Below are 24,633 nucleotides of genomic sequence, written 5' to 3'. Positions count from 1 at the left end.
TTCTCAGTCCTTGCCTTTTGAAACTCATGTTGTCTTTCTCTCTCTATCTGAATGCTAAGTTGTTTGTGAAATGTTTTGGTCTGTGAATGTCACCGCTACAAGTTCTCCGCATGGTTTGAATTCACTGCGACTTTTTCCTGTAACATTCATGAAAAAAAAGAATCAGATGGCAACTTGAGGTTTGACAACTGTAGGTCTACTTATCTTGAAATACCGGTAAGCAATTGGCCACAAAGCCAAGCCGTTTCAAGTATCAGTGAGAGAGGGGGAATGGTGAAATATCTGCACTCAGACAGGTAAATGTTTTGAAATACTTCTGGCCCTCGAACTTCCTGTTTTGTGCAAGAGAGCAGTAGTCTTGTGAGCCTTGTGGTATGGTAAGCTCCCCTTGTGAGCTGTCACGGATGTTCTCCACTATCTGTCAGAAGACATGGTTTGTGATGTTGTGTAGGCCTAATTGTAAAACTGCTGAACAGAATTATGTACTAATACATTGATACAATATTACAACACATTCAAGGGAACAGATGATCCTGCAGTTCATTTTTTCCACCAAAGGCAAGCAGTTGGTCCACCTGTAGGTTATAACTCATTGCTGTGCCTCAGGGTGGATTGGATCGACTGCTGCTGCAGCAGCAAAACATTTGCTAGACAGTCATTACTAAGCTTATATATCAAAGCAAAAGGCTAAGGCCATGCCAAGTTAAACACAAATGCATCTTCGTACACAGGTCTTTCTTTTCCCTGATTGACCAGGAGTATTCTCCAACCTGAAAATGCATAGTGTAGGCCTATTTAACAATTGACTGTCACCACAGAACACTTTAACGCAGGAGCTTGTTTACTCTGTATTTTCCTGCTTTTGTGGCCAGTCACAGTCCAGATAGGTGTCATCTCATATCTGAGTGTGACATCTCACCATATCTCAGAAGCTCTCCAGACTGTTTTCACACCTTGTGATGTCTATGCAGTTATAGCTGCATTGTAGAGTTGAATTAAGTAGAAGTAAGTAATCTTACTGATGTAATTACAAGACTAGTAGTGCATAGTCTTACATAGTTTACACCAATGCCACTGTACTGAAAGAGTTACACTGTAAGAGTTCTTAACTCTTACTTTATACACCTCTGCTGCATTGTGAAAACGAACCCTTCAAACCTTTGAGGAGAAACAACCTTTTCCCCTGTCCTTCTAAAATTTCACTTGAACCATTCTACAGCTTGCATGTAATGCTGAACAATCGCTCCAAGTATTGGTCACGCATCATAGCGAGAACACAAAATTGTACCTTGTAATCTTCTAATCACAAGCCAACTCCTCAGAGGGTTAAGAAGCTATTTGCACGTATATGGATATTTTTGAAAAGGCATTGGTTTTGGCATCTGCTTTACACGTAAACAGAGTTTTGGAATGTGCATTTCAAATACATTACAATGGAGTTTTTATTTTTATCCACATGACGTGTTTACACGTAAATGGATAAAAAGGTATCTGCATTTAAAAATATCAGCATACTTTTGACAAGCACCTAAATTGAGCTGATTGGCTTGCTTGGCACTGCCCAGGCACCTGGTTTCTGCTGTGTTGCCAAGCGGCTCCTGCTCTGCTCCTGCTCTGGTGTAGTCCAGGCACCCAGCTTAGCACCACTGTTTGTCTTGGCATGGCTCATGGGGTTGCGCTTAAGATGTTACAGCCGGAAAATGTCCGGGGAGGTCTTGGCTAGAGTCTCAGTGCAGTGACAGATTGTGTCTCCATGGGCCCCTGGGTTAGACAACAAGAAAGTCCCTCACCATTCCATCACAAGGTGCCAAAAGTTTTTGGGGGTTTAACCAAGATGTTGAGACTTTGTTGTTGTGGGGGTATGGAGGTTTCTCCCCCTAGAAAATGTGAAAATATTTCTTTGTAGTGGGAAAGCTTGGGGTTCAGGGCCCCCCTTGGCTCTTGGGCCCCTGGGCCTGGTACACCCGGCTCGTGCAGTAATCACTCCTTCGCTGTGTGCTGTGTTCCTTCGCAGCGAGGCAGCCTACATAAGGGCCGGGTCGGGCCACACTGTGTGTGATCTTAGGTCAAACACAGAGGAGGAGGGTTGCTGGGCTGAAAATAGGGCTGCTGGGTATTGGGCTGAAAGATCCTGGGCATGGATCCTAGGCTGACCTGGGGATACACTGGACGTGTTACAATAAGGCAAAGACTTACTATCTGGGTCAATGACTTCTCTTTGGGCTCAGAAGTTAGGTGATACAACGACAGCTTATGCCCATGAATTAAGATTTATTATAATAGATTAGTTCGTAATTGCCAATTGGTAATTAATGCACTGCGATCAATAAGCTAATGCTTCTTGGATAATCTACTGGGGAAAAAAAGAATCCATAAAAACGTGCCATTAGCTGTCTTTGAACCACTCTGATGTGTGCTAAGTACTAAAACGTCATTGACCCATCTACCATAACGATTAGCTTCCACTATAATCAATTGCATTGGCTATCCCAGACACAGCAGAGTAGCTAACATTCTAAAAACATGACGTTATGTGACATAACACATCCAGAGTAGCGCCAGGATGGTGATGCCCGAAATGATCAAATTTGGGAACAGTAGGGTGCATTTAATAACATTTCCTAATAGACAGCTGCAACATCACTTGAAATGTTGATTTAAAATATGAAGCTGGAAGGATGAATGTCCTCCTGTGGACCACCCCCTTGCGAGTCCTGGCCTAGTGAACAGGCCACTAAGTGAAAGCCAGAACCTCTGTACAAAAGTGATAAGAGGACAAAGCACTGCGCATCTTGGGTCACACATAGGGGAGTATGGTAAGGAGGGTGGTCTTTTTTTCTTCCTTGTTGACTGCTGCATTGAGGAATTGGGCAGCCGTGGCCTAGGCCCTAGTGATTAGGGGAATGGTCTTTCAATCTGTGGGTTGTAGGTTCGAATCACACATGATCTCTCCCTGCACCTCCATTCAATCGTGACATAAGTGGCCTTAGGGGTCTTACACACCAGGGCGGTAAAGCGTCGCGTGACGGACGCGATTTTTACCGGCGTCGGTGAAAATACATGGAAACATATCTGTCCTTACACACCAACCGGCGGTAGTCGGGCGTCAGCGGCGCGGGAGCCGGCTCCGCGCCGCGCTGCATTTGGAAAATAGAACTCAAGCGTATTTTTCATGCCGGCAACCAGCGGTGTCTCATTCAAATGAATGGCAAAGTAGCATGCTAGCTTTGGCTGTGGGGAGGGTTTTGAACAGGACTGGCCACGCAGAGTACACACCGGCTAGGGCTGCACGATTAGGGAAAAAAATCATAATCACGATTATTTAGGTCAAAATCGTAATCAATCACGATTATTGATTTTTTGGAGATTTTAAGAAAAATTGTAACAAGATGAAACATAACCAAGAATGAACTATATACGGGGTGAGCAAAATAAAATTAATTGTAATAATTATGTAAAGGCAATAGCATGAGACTTAGGTGGACAGATTTCTGGCCAGAAACACCAGCCTGTCAGTGCTTGCTTCACTATTGCCACGATTAAATCACGATTAAAATTTGACTTCGATTTCACTAATTTATCACGATTTTCGATTATTTTCGACTAATTGTGCAGCCCCGGCCGAAACTAAGCAGAAAGACAGCGTTCGTCTCGCGTCCGTTCCGTTCGGCTTTGGTATGTTTGACGCCTTAAGCAGCGCACCTAACCCCACATTGCTCCAGGGACTGTTACCAATACCAAAAAAAAATTGTGTCGCTTTGTATAAAAGCGTCAGCTAAGTGTAATGAAATGTGAAAAGAATGGTTTTCCTCAGGTAGTTAAGTAACGTCGAATGATGTCACTGACAGTTGTAGTCTTATCCAACAGCAATCAATACTGGTGTCTCACAAGTATCCACTGTCCAGGCCTACAGGCAAATGCAACTTTATTGCCTCTTACAAACTAAATGGGAGTTTTTCAAACATGGATAAAACAATGCGAAAACAATGAAATGTTGTGGATGAGACTGGGGTGTATCTTCAGATTCTCTTCTCTTTTTTTGTTGGTCTTTTTTTAAACTTTATTTATGATAGTATAGTGAAGATGGTGACAGAAAGTGAGTGGGGAGAGAGAGACGGGAAGGACTGGCAAAGGACCCGGGTCAGGAATCGAACCCGGGTCGGCCGCATAGCGAACAAGTGCGTTGGACCACGGTAGGGGCTCAGATTCTCTTCTGTACTCTATATTCAGAAGTCCCACTCTGCTAGTACCATTACACACTCTCTGAAGGAATGGGGATGAGGGGGAGGCAGAAAGAATGTCCCTTCACTCCACTCCACTATACTACAGTAGAATGCCTTAGAGGCCTGAGAACAGACTGGGCCTTATCTGATGGAGGAGGGGGGAACTCGTCATTTAAACGCATAGACCAGGGATTCTCAAACTGTGGGCTGGGGTCCACTGGTGGGCCTTGAAAGCATTCCAAGTGGGCCTTGAAATCTTTAAAAAAGAAAATCTAAATAGTATTTGTGTGTGCGTGTGTGTGTTGCTGTTTATTTATTTGAGTTGTATTGTTTATTGGGTCAGTTATGGGCTTTGAACTTTGAGTGAAAATTTCAAGTAGGCCCCAAGTAAGAATAGTGTTGGAATCCTTGGGGAGCCCCTGCACTCTCAGGAGCCTTGCCTCAGCAGCCAACGCATTCTTCGCCTCCAGCTCCTCACACTGCTTTTTTTTGTTTTTTTTAAACAGCAAAGGGGAGCCCTTTAATGGCACTTGTCGAGGGGAAAAACATCTTGTTTTTTGTTGTCTATTCAAGTGAAAGGCCAGTGAAATGTGGGCCTGGCCAGAAGGTATAGATCAGTCTGTGTGTGTGTGTGTGTGTGTGTGTGTGTGTGTGCGCGCGTGCGCTCGCACACTTTGTGTGTGTGTATGTGTGTGTGAGTGCGAATCCAGTCTTCAGTCTCCCCTCCTGTGGGGAACAAAGTGTTGAGGGTGACGAGGGGTTTCGTGGCGCCTGGCTTAGGCCAAGCGTGTGTGTGTGTGTGTGTGTGTGTGTGTGTGTGTGTGTGTGTGTGTGTGTGTGTGGCTTTGGCCAAGCGGCAGTGGCTCAGGCCAAGCAGCAGTGGCTCATATGAATCATGCGTGCAGCTGTTGGCCCTGCTGTGAGAGAGAGAGCAGAGAGCTGTGTGTGTGTTTAGAGCTGAGAGCCTAGCACTTGTGGCTGTTAACTCCACACACACACAGAATTAAAGGTGTGCATTGGGCCCAACATGCTGTACAGTTGCAATATCCCAGCACTTTATTGCTAAGGCGCCCACCTTGACAACAAACACCTACCATCTACTAGGGCTGCACGATTAGGGAAAAAAAATCATAATCACGATGATTTGGGTCAAAATCACGATTACTGATTTTTGCTGATTTTTAGAAAAAATTATAACAAAATGAAATCTAACCAAGAATGAATTATATACGGGATGAGCAAAATAAATTCAGTTTTAATAATTATGTAAAAGACAGTGGTATGAAACTTGGGTGAACATGTTTGGCCAGAAACACCAGCCTGTTAGTATGTTCCGGCTTCAAGGAGGCTCTCGAAGGTAGGGCACTATTGCCACGATTAAATCACAATTGAAATCACGACTTCGATTTCACGATTTTCGTTTTTTTCTGATTAATTGTGCAGCCCTACCACCTACACACGTTTTTGTCTGAAACAAAAGAAACGGTAAGATTCAAAACACCTACTACCTTGACTACAAACATTTGTGCTGTGAGGAGGGGCAAGATGCTAAGCAGCCAGCCACATGAGTGCATTTTTTGGAGTGACGGCAGTTTCCAACAATCAGAGGTTGAAGAGTGCACAGCTAGGGGTGCACATCTAGGGATTGTTTACCATGAGTTTGCTCTGGCTCTGTCTTTTACTTACAATGCTCTGTCTACTTTTGCATCTGTGTAGTGAGACATTGGGATGGGCTTAGTACAGGGACTTTGCCTATGGTGCAATCCCAGACTAAACTTATCATATTGGAGTGTGGCTTGCTAGGCTATACCAGTCCTTGACCACTCGAGATAAGGTCTGCTGGACATCTAGTGGTGCATGTGATTAGCATCGAAAGCGTCATCATCATCATCATCATCATAATCAGCATCATCATCACCATCATCATCATGTCCTTGTGCTTCTGAGCCATTTAAGTGTAATGCGATTTTATTGTCATTTGTTTTCATCAAGTATCTGTCAATCTGCTAAATAGTTATTAGTGTGTGCGTTTATTTTAAGCGTAACAGAATCAAGTTGTCATTAAAGGGAAGGTTCTAATGGCACTCCGTCTGAGCAATTTCCTCATTGACTAGAATCACTCGAGATTATGGGGGCTTTTAACTGCCCTCTTTCTTTCTTTCTTTCTTTCTTTCTTTCTTTCTTTCTTTCTTTCTTTCTTTCTTTCTTTCTTTCTTTCTTTCTTTCTTTCTTTCTGTCTCTCTGTCTCTCTGTCTCTCTGTCTCTTACTCTCCTCTCTTACTCTCAGTTTTTTCTGTCTTTGACATCAGCCTTGGCCTTATCCTTTGAAATTCCCAGACTCTCTGAGTGACTCAGAGTTGCTGTGTCTGTGTTGAGTGTTACATAAGGACTCCTCTATAAATGGCCAATAGCTCAAAGCTAAAGTGTGGCAGTGGGTGAAGGCACACACAATAACAGTGTGGCGACACAGCACGACACAGCACAGCAGAGCAGCACACAGAAGCCGGTTATTAATAACACGCCAGCAGCTCTATAACACACTATGTCTGTCAGACACGTTGTGCCTTATTTTAGTGTTTTCATGTAACTTGGGTCTGTTGACCTTATTATTTTACCATAAATATGTGATGTAAAGAATGTGAAAGCCTGTGGTGTTGGTCTCATAAAAGCAGTGAGGGGTGTACACACCTGTTTTGTAGTGTCATGTCTGGGTTTCCACGGCCACCTTGACAACACTCACCTCGACTACTGTAGATCTAGGGGTGGGTATTGGCAAGGGGTTCACGATTCGATGCGCATCACAATTCACATGGCACGCTGCAATACTATCACTATGCATTGCAATATATTATTGTGATTCATTGCGATATTTACTTCAGCGTGTAAAAAATGCGGCATGCATGCCAGTTCCTGTGTAGCATAAATAAAAGTCAATTTATATGGTACAACAGAAATATTACCTACTCTATCTACTGAAAAAAATGAACCAGTGGCACATTCAACACAATGTTTTTTACTTTTTTATTATTATTAAATAATCGATTTTTGTTTTCATGAATCGATGCTGAATATTGTGAATATCGCGATACATTGTCATGAATGTATTCAGTATAATGAGAAAATAATTATCGCACACCCCTAACTAGGTCACATGAAAAAAAAGAATGAAATTTCTCAAGTGGCTTTGCATAAAATGTGCAATGTTTGGGAGCGTTTCGTGTCATACTTCTTTTGAAACTGAACATCATATTTCCAATCATGATCGTCATAGTGTCTGTCTACGATACCGACTATCCCTCCACCTTCCTTGAGTAACAAGTTTTCTTTCTTTCTCATTCATCCATTTGCTCATCTTACACGTGCAAGATTAGTTGTAAGCAACCAGAGTTCTTGAAAGACATCTCGTTTGCCAACTTTTGTGGCTTTGTCTTTGTCCTATCCTATTGTTTTCCTTAAGAGAGCTTTAAGAACAAAAACTGTAGTCTCCTACAGATAACTGAGGCTTCATCAGTCCTAGGTCTGATGTGGGAACAAGGACTTGGTATCTCTGGAAACCTGTGTGGACCAGCACACTGCGGCTCACATTTACTGTACTCTACTGTGCATGTCTTTGGAAGACACACTGGGGCACACACTATCCTATATCTGACTGTAACTAACACCTGGTTAAATGTTTACACTTAACACCGCCACATGAATTATACAGGCGGGACTGTTGCCACTTCAACAGCGACAATACTGCAATGTTTGTTCTCAGCTCTGAGCGTTAAATCCGATATACATCTGTGATCTAGGACGGATATACAGCACAGGCTCACTTCCTCCTTGCTGAGGTTATCTGCTCTGTGGGAGATCTGACATAGACTTCCCATTACTATCAGCCTGCTCTGAACGCTCCTTAGGCTGCCACTGGTGTGTTGAAAAGCTGAGCTGATCAAGTTCAAGTCCATATCGCTCACTCTCTTTTTTTACTTCTTTCTTTCACTCTTTCATCCTCTCTCTCTCTCTCTCTCTCTCTCTCTCTCTCTCTCTCTCTCTCTCTCTCTCTCTCTCTCTCTCTCTCTCTCTCTCTCTATGTCTGTACTGTGTTCTGTGTTCTTCTATGTCTGTCTTTCTCTGTCTGAGTCCACAGTAGAAATGATCATATAGAATGTACTGTAAATGTTAATGTATGGCACTATTACCCAAATATTTCTTCTGTTAACTGTAGCTCATGCATAGCTTGCCTCTGATGGCCATACGTGTGGACGTCTTTGCATGTAGGGTTGACGCTTTGGGGAGAAAAAAAAACAAGCACCAGAAAACCAGGTCACTTCTGCCTGTCTGCCTCATGGGTCCTGGTTCTGGAGAATGCTTTTGACATCTGTTTTGATGCTGTTGGGCCTACCCAACCCAACCCATCCCATCCTAGACCGGTCGGGTCGGGTCAAAGTCGGACACATGGAAAGTCATGGAAAGTAAAGTCATAGCCAGACGGTGACGTTATTGCCTTCAACACCGGCTGGGGTACGAAATGACAGGCGGACAGACGGACGGGCGGACGGTATTCATATCTACAGCAGTTTGCTGCCCTGCCTTGCCTGCACGGCACTGTTCTGTTTGTGCATATCTGATTACATTGTTTAAAGGATCCCAGCGAAGGTCACTGTAAATATTGTGCTGCTGGCCTGAGCTGTGGGTCAAGGCCTACTATACTGTACTCTGCCTCCCAACAATGGAGTGAGCATTACAGCCCAGCCAGACAGCTTTTTGCCATTTTTCATCCCCAAAATAGCACAATATCTGCTGTACTCAGTGTTGAAATGTCTCTGAATTGTAGACTACTCTACATGTTTAACATGCATTTCAGTAGATTTTGGAAATAACTTTTGAAAGGCTTGGTAATGGGAGTTATTTAAATTCCTCTATCCTACATTTTTTCATCCCCAAATGGCATGGTCTCTTATTCTAAGCTTACTAAGAGCGGGAAGTTTTCCAGCATACTGCCTGAAATCATGCATGTAACAATAAAGTGCATTTAACATGCAAATACGTTAGTACGTAGCTGTAACTCGTAACTCTCTGCTGTGTTTTCACTTTATATTTTTCATCAACAAATAGCACAACATCGTATGTGTCAATGATGTTTAATACTAGCACATGTCAGGGTAATGAGCCACTGCTAAAACCACTATTGTACCACTTTGGTTGTAGTGGATTATCTAAGAAGCGTATTCATTGCAGTACATAATATAGTGATATGATAATAACCATCTGTAATTTCAGGTACAGAAATTATTTCTATTACAATGTGAATTAGTCTCTACATAATACTGCAGGAAGTCAAACGTCTGCTGTGCTTTTCGCTCGCTCTGCTGTTTTCTCCCCCTTTTTTCATCATAATACCTTTTCAGCATAATACCACGGTGCCTGAATCAGCTTTGGCTTTTGCTACATTTAATATGCACTTAAGTAGATATCTGTAATAACTTTGAAACATTTGGTGATTTCAGACATAGAGTCATTTCTTGCTCTCTGTCCTGTGTAGTGCACAGGGTATGAAGATTACTGCGACCAAGAAGTAGACAGAAGAAGTCGAAGAAGTAGACATCACAATAGATAGATAATAAAGATATCTCAAGTTGTTAGTTTTTTTCACTGAATGTACAGTTTTGCATAGACACTTTATTTGTCCCAAAGAAAAGGCAGGTCAACGTGGAACACAGTGGTCCACCTTGTGTAGCAAATTTCTCCTTTTGCTTCGGAATGTATTCAGTGCAAGTGGATTTTGTTTTGAAATGTTAGGAGGTTGGACACAGATTTAGTGAAAATGCTGAGCTGGTGCTTGCAAGATAAGCCAATAGTTGTTTGTTTTAGGGTCATTGACGTTTTTAGTAGTACATGTCATATGGAGCAACTACAGCTAATGCCACTACTGTATGGATTGAAAAAAAAGGTCTGATTACACAAAACAATGATAACTTATAGGGATGCAAATTATCGATTAATTCATTAATCCAAGTCAATGAAAAATATCCAAGGCACTCTTCTTCTGGGTTAAAAAGCTTTTAATAAACAGCTAGTTCATAGTGTAACGGTTAAAAAATGCCAACATGTTTCGGCCAACAATGGCCTTCTTCAGGGCTGTAAAAACATTTCAAATCTCCCCCCACTTCCCTATATGCATGTGAACGTCATCATGTTCTGGTGCGCGTCGCGCAGGTCTCCAGGCCGTGCGCGCCTGTGAACGTGCGCGCCATCTGGTTACTCCCGTCCGTGCTTGCACAGGTGCCCAAAACAAATTCATTAATCATTAGTTTATAGCCTTATCGATCGACTTATGATTAATTGATAAGCAGGGTTTCCCCCCTGAAATCTCAAGGTTTCTCTAAAAAAAACCTACTAAATCTAAAAATTTTAATTAAATATTGAGATAAAATACCACATTTAAATTCTATTTCAATTCTTTAATCCAAAGGTGATTTAAATATTCCCACTATTCACACCCCTCCTCACACACACTCTTCACACACACTCTTCACATAGCCTACCCATTTCACCTGGGTCTGTTGTCAGTTGAATTGTCGATTAATTGTGATTAATGTTTTTTAATCGATTAGCACATTGATGGATTTAAGTCGATTAATCAATTAATCGTTTGCATCCCTAATAACTTAACACTTCAGAATAGCAGTCGCTGTGAAGCTTTATTAGCACTTTGTAAATAATGAACTGATAATCAACAAAACATTTATAAATGTTTGTAGATTAGTAAGAAATACTATTTTAGCATAATGGACACATCACAGCTGCAGTATAGTCCTGGAAGTTTGTTCTCCATAGAGTGAGAAGACTGGATGTGTCCGACAGACAAACAAGCAGCAAACTCACCCGGCAGGAGCAGATTCCCACTCTGCTGTGAAAAAGCAGGTCTTCCTCATATTAAATAACTAATCATAGACTAAACATTTAAAGCATTTGTAAATATGTGAATAATGTTAATGAATGTTATGTTAATGAATGTTGTTATTATAATCTAAAGTGTTACCAAAGCAATAATTTTATGTACATGAAGCATGTCAAACAAAATAGTTTCATTAGCTGTCATTGCGTCAACCTGACATGGCCTAATAAGAATGTCAATGATTCACTGTGTTGCTTTGAAATTTATTGTGCAGGAGGAAGTGGAGGATTTGTCGTGTTTGCAAACAACATGACGGGCAAATTGGAGACAGATTTTTGCTTAACGTGCAGGTGACTCAGTGTTGCTCCATCATTGTTTTGTTTCAGTGAATGACAAAATGGTGATTCACATTGCTCCTCTATATAATACAATTCACAGTTTTCTCCACTTTTCTCCTCCCGCTTTGAAATGTACTATGCTTGAGGGGGAGAGGCCAGAATGTGGGTCATTGGATGATGTTAGTAGCAGAAGTCAGGTGGTTGCAACCACAGCTAATGCCACTACTCACTACTAGCTTAGCATATCACTTTTGTTGGATTGTATACAAACATTAATTCCATGTAAATGAAACCATGACAAATGAGTACCTTATAAATTTCACACAATAGTGACATTAGCTCCCCCCCCCGTCCATGATGTGCCTGATTTGAGAGAATTTTTTGTCACGTGTATTAGATATAGCTAAAATAAAAACATAACTGTCTGTTACACATGAAACAGTCTGTGGCGTGGCTCACAGACATGACATAACAAGTCAGGACAAATTATGGACGTATGTTGAGGCTGGATAACTGGTAATATTCATGTTGTGTTGAGTAGGGCTACAGCTGAGGAGATGAAGGATTTCTTGTATCTGTTTTTAAACTCTGCCCATATCAGGAGACAGTTTTCTGCTGAAGGTGCAGGGCTGTCAGGTGATTGTGTGTGTGCGCTGTGCTGCTGCTGGCAGGATGAGGTGTGTGTGTGTGTGTGTGTGTGTGTGTGTGTGTGTGTGTGTGTGTGTGTGTGTGTGTGTGTGTGTGTGTGTGTGTGTGTGTGTGTGTGTGTGTGTGTGTGTGTGTGTGTGTGTGTGTGTGTGTGTGTGGTCTTCTGCTGACTGCTGCTGCTGCTGTCTTCCTGTCCTGTCCTGTCCTGCGGAGGGCAAACCCGCTCGCTCTAAAGCGGAAAACCCTCGCCTGCTACCATGGAGACAAACAGGAAGTTGCCACCATGTGAAATGGACTGCACAGGCGCGAGGGTAGCAAGCACGAGGGAGAGGGGAGGTTGAGGAGAGATAAGTGCTGAGTGTGCAACAGTTGGGGAGCTCAGCTCAGCTCAGTGTGGGCTACAGTTAGGTAGCTCAGCACAGCACAGCAGAGCACAGTTTGTGCCAGCACATCTGATTAATTTGATAGTACCGGACCGGTACAGGCAAGCAGGTCCACACAGACGCACAGACGCGTACAGACACACAGACGCACACTCGTGCACACACACACACACACACACACACACACACACACACACACACACACACACACACACACACACACACACACACACACACACACATACACACACACACTTTTTCTGACTCACATACACACTCTAACACACACACACATACACACACACTTTCTCTCTCATACCACACACACACACGGCATAGTTTCTCTCATACCACGACACTGTCTGTCTCTGTCGGTGTCTGTTTGTCTGTCTGTCTCTATGTCTCTCTATCTCACACACACACACACACACACACACACACACACACACACACACACTCTCTCTCTCTCTCTCTCTCTCTCCTCTCTCACTCTTCTCTCTCCTCTGTTCTCTCTCTCTCTCCTCTCTCTCTCTCTCTCTCTCTCTCTCTCTCTCTCTCTCTCTCTCTCTCTCTCTTTCAAACGCACACAGTCAGCAATTAATGTGACCTTTAAAAATCTGTAGGGTGACATGAATTTGAGATGGGTTATCATCATTTTTGCCTTTATTGCTTTTCAGAACAGAACTTAATTTGGAATGGAATTTTGTCCTGCTTTGCCTGTGAACGGTCTCTTCAATATACACTGGATATGCGTCTAATCTTATATCTAATCTTCAATGGTTTCATGTTTGTGGCATTTGGCAAAGGGTGGAAATGGACCTACACTGCTCTTAAAACAATGTGAAGTTCAGGCCGGCTGTCTCTGGTTGATGTCGTATGGAGGAGGAGAAAGGAGGGAAACCACTTTTGTCTGGAATTGTGATTGGGCTGTAAAACGTTGGCTCGACTGTGCGTGTGCGCGTGCGTGCGTGTCAGTGGTGGTGTCAGGTTCTGTGGACTTTGTTTTATTTTCCCCCTCCAGCTGTCACGAATATCAGATTATTGTGACAGTTGTGGATCTATCCACTCTCCAAAACCATCGAGTCATCGGCCTCGTTCTTTTCTAGTGGCTTTCTGAAATTGGCCATTGTAATGTTAAATGGTTGAAAGCCTATTTTCAGGGGTGGTGTGGTTGGAAACCTGATGCCTCTAATGCAGCGGTTCCCAAACTTTTCCCCCTGCGCACCCCCTTATACATTTCATTGTGATTAGCGCACCCAAGCAAATATTTTGGTGTGCTGATGGCCACGCAAGTATGATTCACTACACATTCAATGCACATTATGCACAGTTGTATTGGGGAATCCTTTTTTCCAATAGTCTAGGAGTTAAATTACTCTTCAGATGAACCATTCCAGCATACAATTCACCATACAAACTACTTCATGTTCATTTATGCTGGATAAAAACTCACATATCCACCATTGCTCTATTTAACTCAAGCACCCCCTTTTTGCAGGCCGCGCACCCCCAGGGGTGCACGCACCACAGTTTGGGAAACCCTGCTCTAATGGATGTCCTGGCGTACGCAGGCTTTTTGCTGAACACTACTGTAGTTTTCATGTAGGGTAGTGTTTGTCAACGGGGGCTCTACAGGGTTGGGGGGCCCTAGGGGGAGTTGGGGAGCCCTAGGGGGGCGTTGAGAAGGATACACATAGAGATAGAACACTATACTAGAGGTGCAGCCTCCATCTTCTGTAGACCTGTGCTCTTCAGTCAATGCAAATCAATGGAAAACATGCCCACCTCTGTAAAAAAAAAAAAGGCCTAAAACAGTTTGAATATGAAGTGACACAATACTCATGAACCAGATTTGAAATATCAGGCTAAATATTTTCTTAAATTCATTTTTAAAAAATCATCAAAAAAAGTAATGCTAAGGGAGGCATTTGCAGGCTTATGATGAGGTCCAGGCAGTGTTGGGAGGCTTATCATGTTGAGGTCCAGGAGGCATTTGTTCAAAAAAGCTTGAGAATCACTGATGTATGGAGACCAAGAGACAGGCCTGTGGCTTTCAGGGTTGTTTATTTATATTTTGAAACACACTCTTCTCGTAGACTACCTTCACAGTACACAGTACTGTAGTTTTAATGTAGGGAGACCAAGATAGGACAGAGAAAAGCTTGTGGCTTTCTTGTTTTGGATTCATGCCTTGAAATGCTCTGTTCTCGTAACTTAAGCTGCAGTTAATTTTGTAAGTGTTCAACATTTTCAGTAGTGTAGAAGCAACAGGAGAGACAGTTACATTCTAGTTCAAGGGCTGGCCTTTTGCCAAGCAGGACTGTAGTTAAATTTAGGTGCATCAAGACACAGTAGGACCGAGAAACTCTTATGGATGTGTATCAATGCATTGAACCACAATGAGAGTAGACCACCTTTGAACAAAAAGAACAGTGACAGCAAGCAAGTTGCAACTAATACTTAAGTGCTTGTCTGACTCTGAGCTGAATATCTTGCATAAGGGTTTTCAAGACGGTTGTCATTATGCACAACAGCATGGAGATCAATCAAAAGATAAGGCCCAACTTGAAAAGTCGAAGTGTTTGAAACCGTTTTCCACTGTGCATTGACTTGTGTCTGTAATTTGGACAGCCGTACATCACCTTAAATGCACTTCAGACAAGTTGTCTCAAGTTAGTAAGAAGCCAAAAGTATCCCTGAAATTGCAGTCTTCATGATCAAGATTCAAGATTGTGTAAAGCACTCTGTTCAGTCTGCCATAGATGTGTTGCGCTGTACTTGTGGAAAGGAGATCATTAACTTCACCAAATTAGGCTATCATTTTCTATCGCTTGTCATCATGACTCGCATAAACTGATTTCACAGTTATTCCCATGGGGTATAACCAGGCTGAATGCCATTTGAAAGGGAAGCCGAACAATAGAATTCACCCTTAATCTTATGTTATTTTAAAATTCTGCTTAGCTTGTAATAAGAGAAGTAAGATTTCCACATATTTTGTTATGGTTTTAGGCATGGTGCATGATGTTGTGATGAGCAGGTGTGGGATTCTACCGTATCTGCCTGTTTTATGACTGGATCAGTACCAGACAGCAGGCCCTGCAGAAGACTTGAAGCCTTGTCGTATTTTGTGCAAAACAATATGATAAGACTTAATGTTTGCTGCATTGTGCTGAGTTCTGGTTTGAGGCATGGGGGCAGCTTTGGCGTATTATTGGTTAGGGAGTTGGACTGTAGATCCCAGAGTCGTGGGTTCGATTCCCACCTTTACCAATCCCTTCCTCCCTACTTGGCTTAAGTGCCCTTGAGCAAGGCACCTATCCCTACATTGGTCCAAGAACTAATAACCAATGCCCAATAGCATTTGGGGATCTACTCTCAAGCTACAGGAGACTCCTCTCCACTATTCGTCACTCTTCATGCAGCTCACACACACAGACGTCACAGCAGAGCAGGCGGCTCAGTCTTGTACACCCGGCCTCAGTGCTACCCAGCAAGAGAGAGAGAGAGAGAGAGAGAGAGAGAGAGAGAGAGAGAGAGAGAGAGGGAGAGGGAGAGGGAGAGGGAGAGGGAGAGGGAGAGGGAGAGGAGAGGGAGAGGGAGAGGGAGAGAGAGGAGGGGGGAGAGAGAGAGCGAGAGAGAGAGAGAGATGTAGAGAGAGAGAGAGAGAGCTGTAGAGAGAGAGTGAGAGTAACATAAAGGGCGAGGGAAAGCAACAGAGAGGGAGAGATGAGAATTGAATGAATCAAGTTGGCTAGACTCCTGTGAGTCTGCTCATTTTCACAGTAATGTGCGACATGGAACACTTTAAACACACAGACGGCTGATGATTCCATGGGCCCCGGGACCAGACAACAAGAAAGGCCTCCCCTTCATGTTGGTTCAGAAAAGATGCAGGAGTTTATTGTAGAAGCACAGTAAGATACCCTCTTCTTGGTGGCGGGTTGGGAGAAAATTTGAAAATACAGTTGTTTGCATTTGTTTTTAAATCAACAGAGAATAGCAACCTGGTATATGTGGTATATTCAATAGAAATATTGAAATTGTAACCCTTGGCTCTTGGGCCCCTGGGCAAGGGCCAGTACGGTAATCAGACCTTGGACATGGAGCTCTGAGCATCAATGCTTTAGGAAACTCAGAAATGGTGTGTGTTGGCACCGCTGTGGACCTGGCAGACCGTATTAGCTTGGCTTTGTTGTTGGAGTGAACTTATTGTTTTCTTAGATAAGGGCCTCCTGCTAAAGTTTTTCTTTCCATTCTCAACCACACTCTCCCTCTTTCCTTCGCCAGCCTCTAGTTTCCTCTTGCTTGATCTGTCTCTCTCTCATTTCTCTGTCTCCATCACTTGTTTTTCTCAGACTCTAACTCTCTCTTTCTCCCTCTCTCTGTATCTCTCCTATTCTCTCTCCCTCCCTCTTTCACCTCTGTTTCTCTCCTCTCTCTCTCCCCCCCTCTCTCTATCCTCACACACCTCTCTCCCTCTCTCTCCTATCCCTCATTCTCTCTCGTTGGTAATGAAACCAGTGTGTGTGGCTGGTTGTAATTTCTCTGGTCAGTGATTTACGAGTGCTCCTTGTCAGGCCGTCCGAGGCTGCGGGCTCCAGAACTGTGGCATCCATCATGTTCCCTATTCCCCCACAACACACACTGGTACACACATTGTAACCTTCATCTTGGATGTCGTTGACGACCAGTCGAACCACTGACAGTGAGGTTGGAGGGGGGTGGTCGAGAGGTGGAGGGGGACTTGTTAATAATTCCTTATGCTAATATGCTAAAGCTAATGTAACCATGGTGTAATGGTTAGGGAGTTGGTCTGTAGATGAAAGTGAAAGCCCAACTGGGGAAACTCCAACTCCTATTGTTATTATGACATAGGACACAAGTGAACACTGCACACTGCCCACAAGGAAATTGCATTTATGCCTCATCAGTGGAAGGGGTCAGGCGCTCCAAAGGAGCAGTGCGGTGGGACGGTACCATGCCCAGGGTACCTAAGTCATGGAGGAGGTGGACGGGGGAGAACACTGGTTAACTACTCCCCCCACCAACCTGGCGGGTCGGGAGTCAAACCGGCAACCTTTGGGCTACAAGTCTGATGCCCTTACAGCTTACCCATGACTGCCCTTTGCGATCATAGGGTTGCAGGTTCAATCCCCACCCTTACCAGTCCCATTCTCCCTCCATGGCTGAAGGCACTAAGGCACCTAACCCCACATTGTTCTAGGGACTGTAACCAATACCCTGTTAATAACTAGGTCGCTTTGGATAAGTCTAAGCCAAGTTGTATGTAATGCAATGTAATGCTAATAGGTTTGGGGAAATCTTGAATGGAGCGTGCTTGCTATGAGAGATTGGCCAAATTGTTGGTGTTAGGTTTGTTTTTTCCACTTTCGGAAATTGGGTTGTACACTCAAGGTCCCACTACAAAGGTGGTCACAGTGGCCTGGATTGGTGATCCGACCACACCTATTTGTGAGCTGATTAGTTTGCGGCTTTGTTGTGCATTATAAAACTACCCATATGTCTACAAGCATTTGTTACAGATGGATGGATGGATGGATAGATGGACGGACAGGTGCATAGATGGATGGATGAATGAAGAAACTGAAAGATGGATGGACTGCATGGGTGTACTGTATTGATCACACACTGAAATTACAGTGTTGCAGCATGCCGCATCACAACACAACAAAACAGAAAATGATGGTTATGAAAGTCGTTGTATAAGACAGATGCAAATACAAATGCACACGCTATCTTTCCCTCTCTCTTAAGTAATTGGATGCCAGACATTTTCGAATCATGCAAGCCAACAGTGCCAGATTGTTTTCAGCATTTTTAGGTGTTTTTTTCAAGAGCCACAGAAAATTGAATTCTATGTACCACCAATGTCAACACCACACCATAAAAGACCTGAACTGATGCGCCGAGACGTCATTGGTACTGAAGGATACGAAATGACATGCTTAGCATTGGCATCAAGTGAGTTAAAAGACTACTACTACCTACTTTCAACTTTCAAGAAGCAAGTAAAGACTCCTCTCTTTTTGTCACTATCTACTAATGCTTGAGCTGCCCCAGTCCCGAGAAAGACCCCCTGGGTCCCTGGCTTTAAGCAGACCTCAAAGACAGGATGGCAACCTTGCGGTGGCGTCAGGTGATGAGTGAGTCACCATGGTGACAGTGCTGTCACACTTGTGCAGTGCCAAGACATTGATATCGATGGCCAGCGGCCTGAATCACCTGAGCTCTCTCTCTCTCTCTCTTACCCTCTCTCTCTTTTCCTGTCTTGCCCCCCCTGTCTCTTCCCCTGTCTTTATCTCTCTTGGGATGGACAGTTATCCTACTCACTCGAGTCTCCCTTCCTCTCTCATTGTCTCTCTCTCTGTCTCTTAAGATGGTGACGTAGATGATCAGAGCCCTCCTCACCTCAGCCTGTCTCTCTCTTTGCGCTCGCCCCTCTCTCTCTCTCACTCTCTCTCTCTCTTTCTCTCTCTCTCTCAGTGCAGTGCCAAACCAGTGATGTCGATGGCCAGTGTAGGTGGTGAAAATAATAATCGATTTGTGTCGATGCATTGGCGATTCAATGAATCAATACGTTCACAAGAGAGTCGATTCATTTTATGTTTCTCATGCAATAATAATAAAGATGCATCATGTACAGTGTACACCAAAGGCGACCTATGCTACCAGAGCCTCAGAGGTCATTATTTCTCTATGGAGGGTCAGCGAATAAAGCGACCAAAGCAAATTGGCGAAGGTGAATCGACCTGGGCGACCAGAGCAAATTTCAGCGAGTAAAACTCAGTTCATATTATGGTAGTGAGCCAGTACAAGTGATTATGCTAAGCTATGGTAATAATTCTAATACTAATCAAGTGCTGAGCGCAATGAGAAGAAAATTATACACACATTCATGTGTAATACTCGGAAATACTGCAAATATGTGAAAATCAAGAAAGAGTGGACTGTTCTTCTATATATCGAAAATAATCAAATCGTTGTCTTAAGAAATTGATATTGAATGGAATGGCCATGAAGGTTCTGCCAAAGGGCCTTTATAGTCTTACCTGCGCCAGCATGCTGCTCTATTGCCCCTAACACACCTGTGTGCCGGACCTTCTCACATGGACTTTGTTTGTGTATCTGTGTAATGAGCTGTGACATTGACAAGCATAAACGGCTCATTAAAATGAACGGACCATTAGCAATTTCCAGTTAGTGGCGTTGTGCTACACACATGTGATTGATGCACCAGTGTTTGATGGGCTACAATTCAAAACATATTCATCCATTTCTAAAGTGCTGCTAGTGGTGGAGACTTTTAGACAGTAAATGATGTCTATACAACTACACATTACATTACATTGCATCACACATAGCTGACGTTTTTATCCAAAGCGACTCACAGATTTTACAGGGTATTTGTTACAGTTCCTGGAGCAATTTGGGATTAGGTGCCTAGGGCCTCAAGGGCACAGGGAGGAAAGGATTTGTAAGGGTGGGGATGGAACTTGCACCCTGTGATCTACAGTCCAGCTCCTTAACCAGTACACCACAGCTGCCAGTAGCTAAGCATAGCCCACAGCCTAGTTATGACCTCCAGATTTTAGTTATCTCTATCTTACTGTTCAGAAAATAAAATGCACTGTGCAATCGTTTTCACTGCATTGTAATGTACCGGCTGATGATCGGAATAAGAATCAGTACTCCGTTTCGGATTCAGGCAAATCTTAATACATTGAGTGCCAACGATTTTTTCGGAATATTGGCATAGAATTCTAGCGTTCTAACCCATTTTGTGATGTTTTGACTCGTTCGAAAGGTGAGACTTCAACCTCTTAGTGGTTTCTCTCAAGATGCCTCTGTTGCAGACCTAGCCTAAGCTAAAACGAAGCGGGTATCCGCAACAAACTGAGATATTGAGGCTTTATTGAAACAAAACTCTACTGAACAATTAACCTATAATTATTGTTTGAACAGAAACACTAGTCCAAACCTCAAACCACGTGTGAAGGTTCACAGGGTCAGTTGAGTTTCCATCGAGTACAAAGAGTGAAGAGCTTGGCTAAAGGTGTTGCCTGTGTGGGCGTGTGTGTGGACGTGTGTGTGCGCGTGTGCATGTATGTGTGCATGTGCATGTGCATGTGCATGTGCATCTGTGTGCGTGTGCGTGTGCGCGTGCGCGTGTGCGTGTGTGCAGTGCAGTTTTCTGTTTCTGGTGTGTGTGTGGGTTCATACACTGAGAGAGGAAGTGGACACTGTTATTTTTCACTGTAGCCAGCCTACATTAGGAAGGTTGAACTCTCACCCTGGCATATGAGAACATGAATTGAACAAAAAGAAAATCAAAAGGGAATTCCATGGAGTGTGTGCAGACCAGTGTTAATTTCGTCAACCATGACTATGACTAAAATATTTCGTCAATGCCCTTTTTTGATTTTCGTCATTTAGACTAAGACTAAGACTAAATTGGGAAGGCAATGACTAAAATATGACTAAGACTAAAATTGATTTTCGTCATTGTGACTAAGACTAAGACTAAATTTGAAAAAGCTGACGAAATTAACACTGGTATTAAATGAAATAAAGAAAAAGAGAACCAGTGTGAGAAGAAGTTTTATTCTCTACAGTGTGATGTATGTTAAAAAGAGAAGCAGTGTGCGGAGAAGGTTTATTCTCTACAGTCAATGATATATATTAAAAGTGTGTGGAGAAGTTCTGTAATGTACAGTGTTGACTAAAATGACGAAAATGACTAAAATTGACTAAGACTAAAATTGATTTTCGTCATTTAGACTAAGACTAAGACTAAATTGGGAAGGCAATGACTAAAATATGACTAAGACTAAAATTGATTTTCGTCATTGTGACTAAGACTACGACTAAATCAAAAAAAGCTGACAAAATTAACACTGGTGTAGACTTTCTCTTCATAGACGACATGTTGTCATGAGCCTGTCATTCTCCCTTCCAAAGCCTCTGCTGTAGCTTTATCACAGTAATCCAGTAAGAAAGAAATCCGGTTATAACCCAAATAATAACACGCATGTCATTTTTGCGATTGATATTGGCCTGTTGCAAGCTTTTGAAAATTAGTGTAATGCTGTCCAATCAGGGAGTATTTTTGGAAGGCAAGACATTTTTTGCAGATTTTGGAGCTGCATCCAGGCAGACAGGCATGAATGTGGGCTTTCAAAGTGGCATTTCTTTGGTGGTGAGAAAATGGCTCGCCTTCTTCCAGGCTCTTGAGTCGCTGTCCTTGTGTTCTTGTGTCCTTCTGTGCCACTCGATCACTCAAGCAAGGCTTTGTGTGTGTGTGTGTGTGTGTGTGTGTGTGTGTGTGTGTGTGTGTGTGTGTGTGTGTGTGTGTGTGTGTGTGTGTGTGTGTGTGTGTGTGTGTGTGTGTGTGTGTGTGTGTGTGTGTGTGTGTGTTCTGGAGCGACATTTAGGGACTGGCACATCAGGCCACCCAGCTCGATGAAGATCACACACAACTCCTGCACCCAGCATGGTGTGTGTGTGTGTTGTTTTAGCTCTCACCAATCCAACACCCAGCATGTTGTGTAGCCAACTCGTGTCCATGTGCCCTCATGCGTTTGCTTGTGTGCTCATCTCTGTTTGTGTGTGTACGTATGCGTGTGTATAGAAAACAATTGGAAAGGACACGTAGAGCTGCTCGATGTGAATAGTAGCAATAACACACACACAAACACGCGCGCACACACAGCGGTATAAATAAACACTGAAGCGCAGCCAGGCAGATTCCTGAGGTCACCATTACTGCCTTTTGATATGATTTGTTCTGCGTTGTGCGCGTGCGTGTGTGTGGGCTTGGAGTTGGTGTAAGTGAGAGTTTCATCAGCACACAAAATGATTTCATCCATCAGATGAAATCCAATTTGCTTCTTTTTTCTCTCATTTGTGCGTGCGTGTGTGCGTGTGTGTGTGTGTGAGTGTACTGTTATAAGATACCAGATCCCTCGCTAACAACCCTAACTCTTAAGTGTTTGAATTTGACGTGGCGTTAAGCATAATGTAATGTAATACATGTTTCCCCTTTGCAGATAAACGAGCTGAGCCACATCCAGATTCCCATCATGCTGATGCCTGATGACTTCAAGGCCTACTCAAAGATCAGAGTGGACAACCATCTGTTCAACAAGTAAGCACAGTTGGAGTCATATCTGGTGAAATCAGACACTTTGGGGCCTGACCGATACAGATTTTAATGCAACTTAATGTGCCTTTTTAGTGGCAAGAGTCAACCCCAGAACTGCATTGGCATGCATCTGACACTAATATTAAGGGAGAAAGAGACTAATAAAGTGTAGGAAACTACATTAATCCTTGATTATGTCCATTTCAGTCTCAAAGAGATGGTTTTGATGCTGTTAGAAAGTTATTTTCTGGCTCTATAAATCACAACATCAACAACAACAACAGAACACAACAGTTATCAGAGTATTAATTATGAGATAACAAAATAGTAAAAGTTGAATACCAAAATAAGCTGCAGGTAAGCACAGTGTGGTTTGTCATGCCAAAGCAAAGCCCCATACATGCATGACACTTGCTTTCATTCCATTTCATCCTACCGTAAGTGTCGAAATGCACAGTGCAGAGGGCACACAGTATAAGTTGTAGTGTTAACTCAACACTTAGAGACTCCGATGGTTCCAAATGGGTAGACTGGGTCGCTTCAATGGCTAGACTGGGTCTTCAGGTCCACAGGCCATAGACTCTTCAGATCGGGCTTAACCAGCTCTCATTACTATCAAATGCATCACCGTCCCCAACAGCCAAATGGCTTTGATTCCAGCATGAGATAAGTGTTTACAACTGCACATAATTTTTTAACCGGTTATATTTAAAGTGTGCACTGTATTATTTTCTCCTCTGTCTTTGGAAAATAATGCTCTCATACTTGTCACTGTTCACAATGGTGAATCAGCTTTGTGTCATGGCACATTGAGTTACAGTTCTTACATTTGTATATTTAAAGTGTTTGTAATTGTTTGTTTTCTCATCTGCTTTTGTAAGATGCCAATGTTTGTGTGTTGTGTATTTTCTTTTTAACAGAGAGAACATGCCAAGCCATTTTAAATTCAAGGAGTACTGTCCCCTGGTCTTTCGTAACCTGAGAGAGCGCTTTGGCATCGATGACCAAGATTTCCAGGTAAACACAAGTGCGCACATGAAAGGGGAGCCGGACCGATGGGTCACTAGGGGTTCAGTCCATTGTCCTAACTCCCGTCCTCGACCTGTGCTTGTGGCCTTCGCTGACCCCCCCCCCCCCTCCTCTGTGGACAAAACAATTACGTTTCTCCGCGGTCAGCCTAGCCACTGGGGGACTATTGGGGGACTTTTCCATATTCAACATCGCGATTCCAAATGAAAAACTCACCTTAGAATTGTGCTTGTGCGATGTCATCACGAGGCCACAGGTACAAGGGAGGACGGGAGTCACGATAATGGAACAACCCCTCAGCCTCACGCCATTTTTGGCTCGTGCCAGAGACGTGCTGACGTTGCTGGTTACAAAGTAGAGACCTTTTCCTGCACATCTGCGAGTCTTTATCAATATGTTTAGTTTAACTGCACATTGGAGTCTGGTCAAGTGAAATTTCAATCTTCTGTGCTAACATTTGTAACATAGAATTTTGACAATAAAGTACACTCTGACTTTGACATTGATCAGGACATTTTCCTCTGGATTCCCTGGATTCAGAACTTTCAATTGAGTACCATACATTGCAAATTTACATTCAAACCCGCTTTGTAGCAATCAGCTAGTTTTTACTCACTTTAATAATTTTATTATTGTTTGTTGTTTTGTATGCTTATTGTGCATGTGTGATTTCTGAGCAACACAGTAAATGTTGGTAGATGTAGTTGTGTTTAGTTTTGTCTATCTTTTTTGGGGTAAATCATGATTAATCTGTTTGGGTGTTGAATAGATGAATGGTTGGCAGTTTTAATGATTCAGTACTCCTGTCTGTTAGCTGCAATAGAGTGTGCTGTCGTTGCCTGGTCCATTAGTTCACGTAATGACACCATGCGTCCACATGAGTAGGCTGACAAGACCGTTTCTCCTCTTTCCTCCTCTTCACTCCCATGACTCCTCTTCCTCTTCTTCTTCATCCTCCATGCCC

General features: G+C 43.1%; 1 protein-coding gene across 1 annotated transcript in view; it reads left to right on the top strand.

The window, feature by feature from the left end:
• Positions 1–24,633, top strand: part of pip4k2aa (phosphatidylinositol-5-phosphate 4-kinase, type II, alpha a) — a 53,270-nt gene that overhangs the window by 993 nt on the left and 27,644 nt on the right. Inside the window, exons 2-3 of the mRNA XM_063207365.1 lie at positions 22,546–22,643; positions 23,561–23,657. Coding sequence (XP_063063435.1) covers positions 22,546–22,643; positions 23,561–23,657 — 195 coding nt within the window. The remainder of the gene's footprint in view (positions 1–22,545; positions 22,644–23,560; positions 23,658–24,633) is intronic.

Source organism: Engraulis encrasicolus, chromosome 9 (assembly GCF_034702125.1).
Source record: "Engraulis encrasicolus isolate BLACKSEA-1 chromosome 9, IST_EnEncr_1.0, whole genome shotgun sequence".
Classification (NCBI taxonomy): Eukaryota; Metazoa; Chordata; class Actinopteri; order Clupeiformes; family Engraulidae; genus Engraulis; species Engraulis encrasicolus.
The sequence above is the reverse complement of the archived record's forward strand: the minus strand, read 5'-3'. Positions and strand labels throughout refer to the sequence as shown.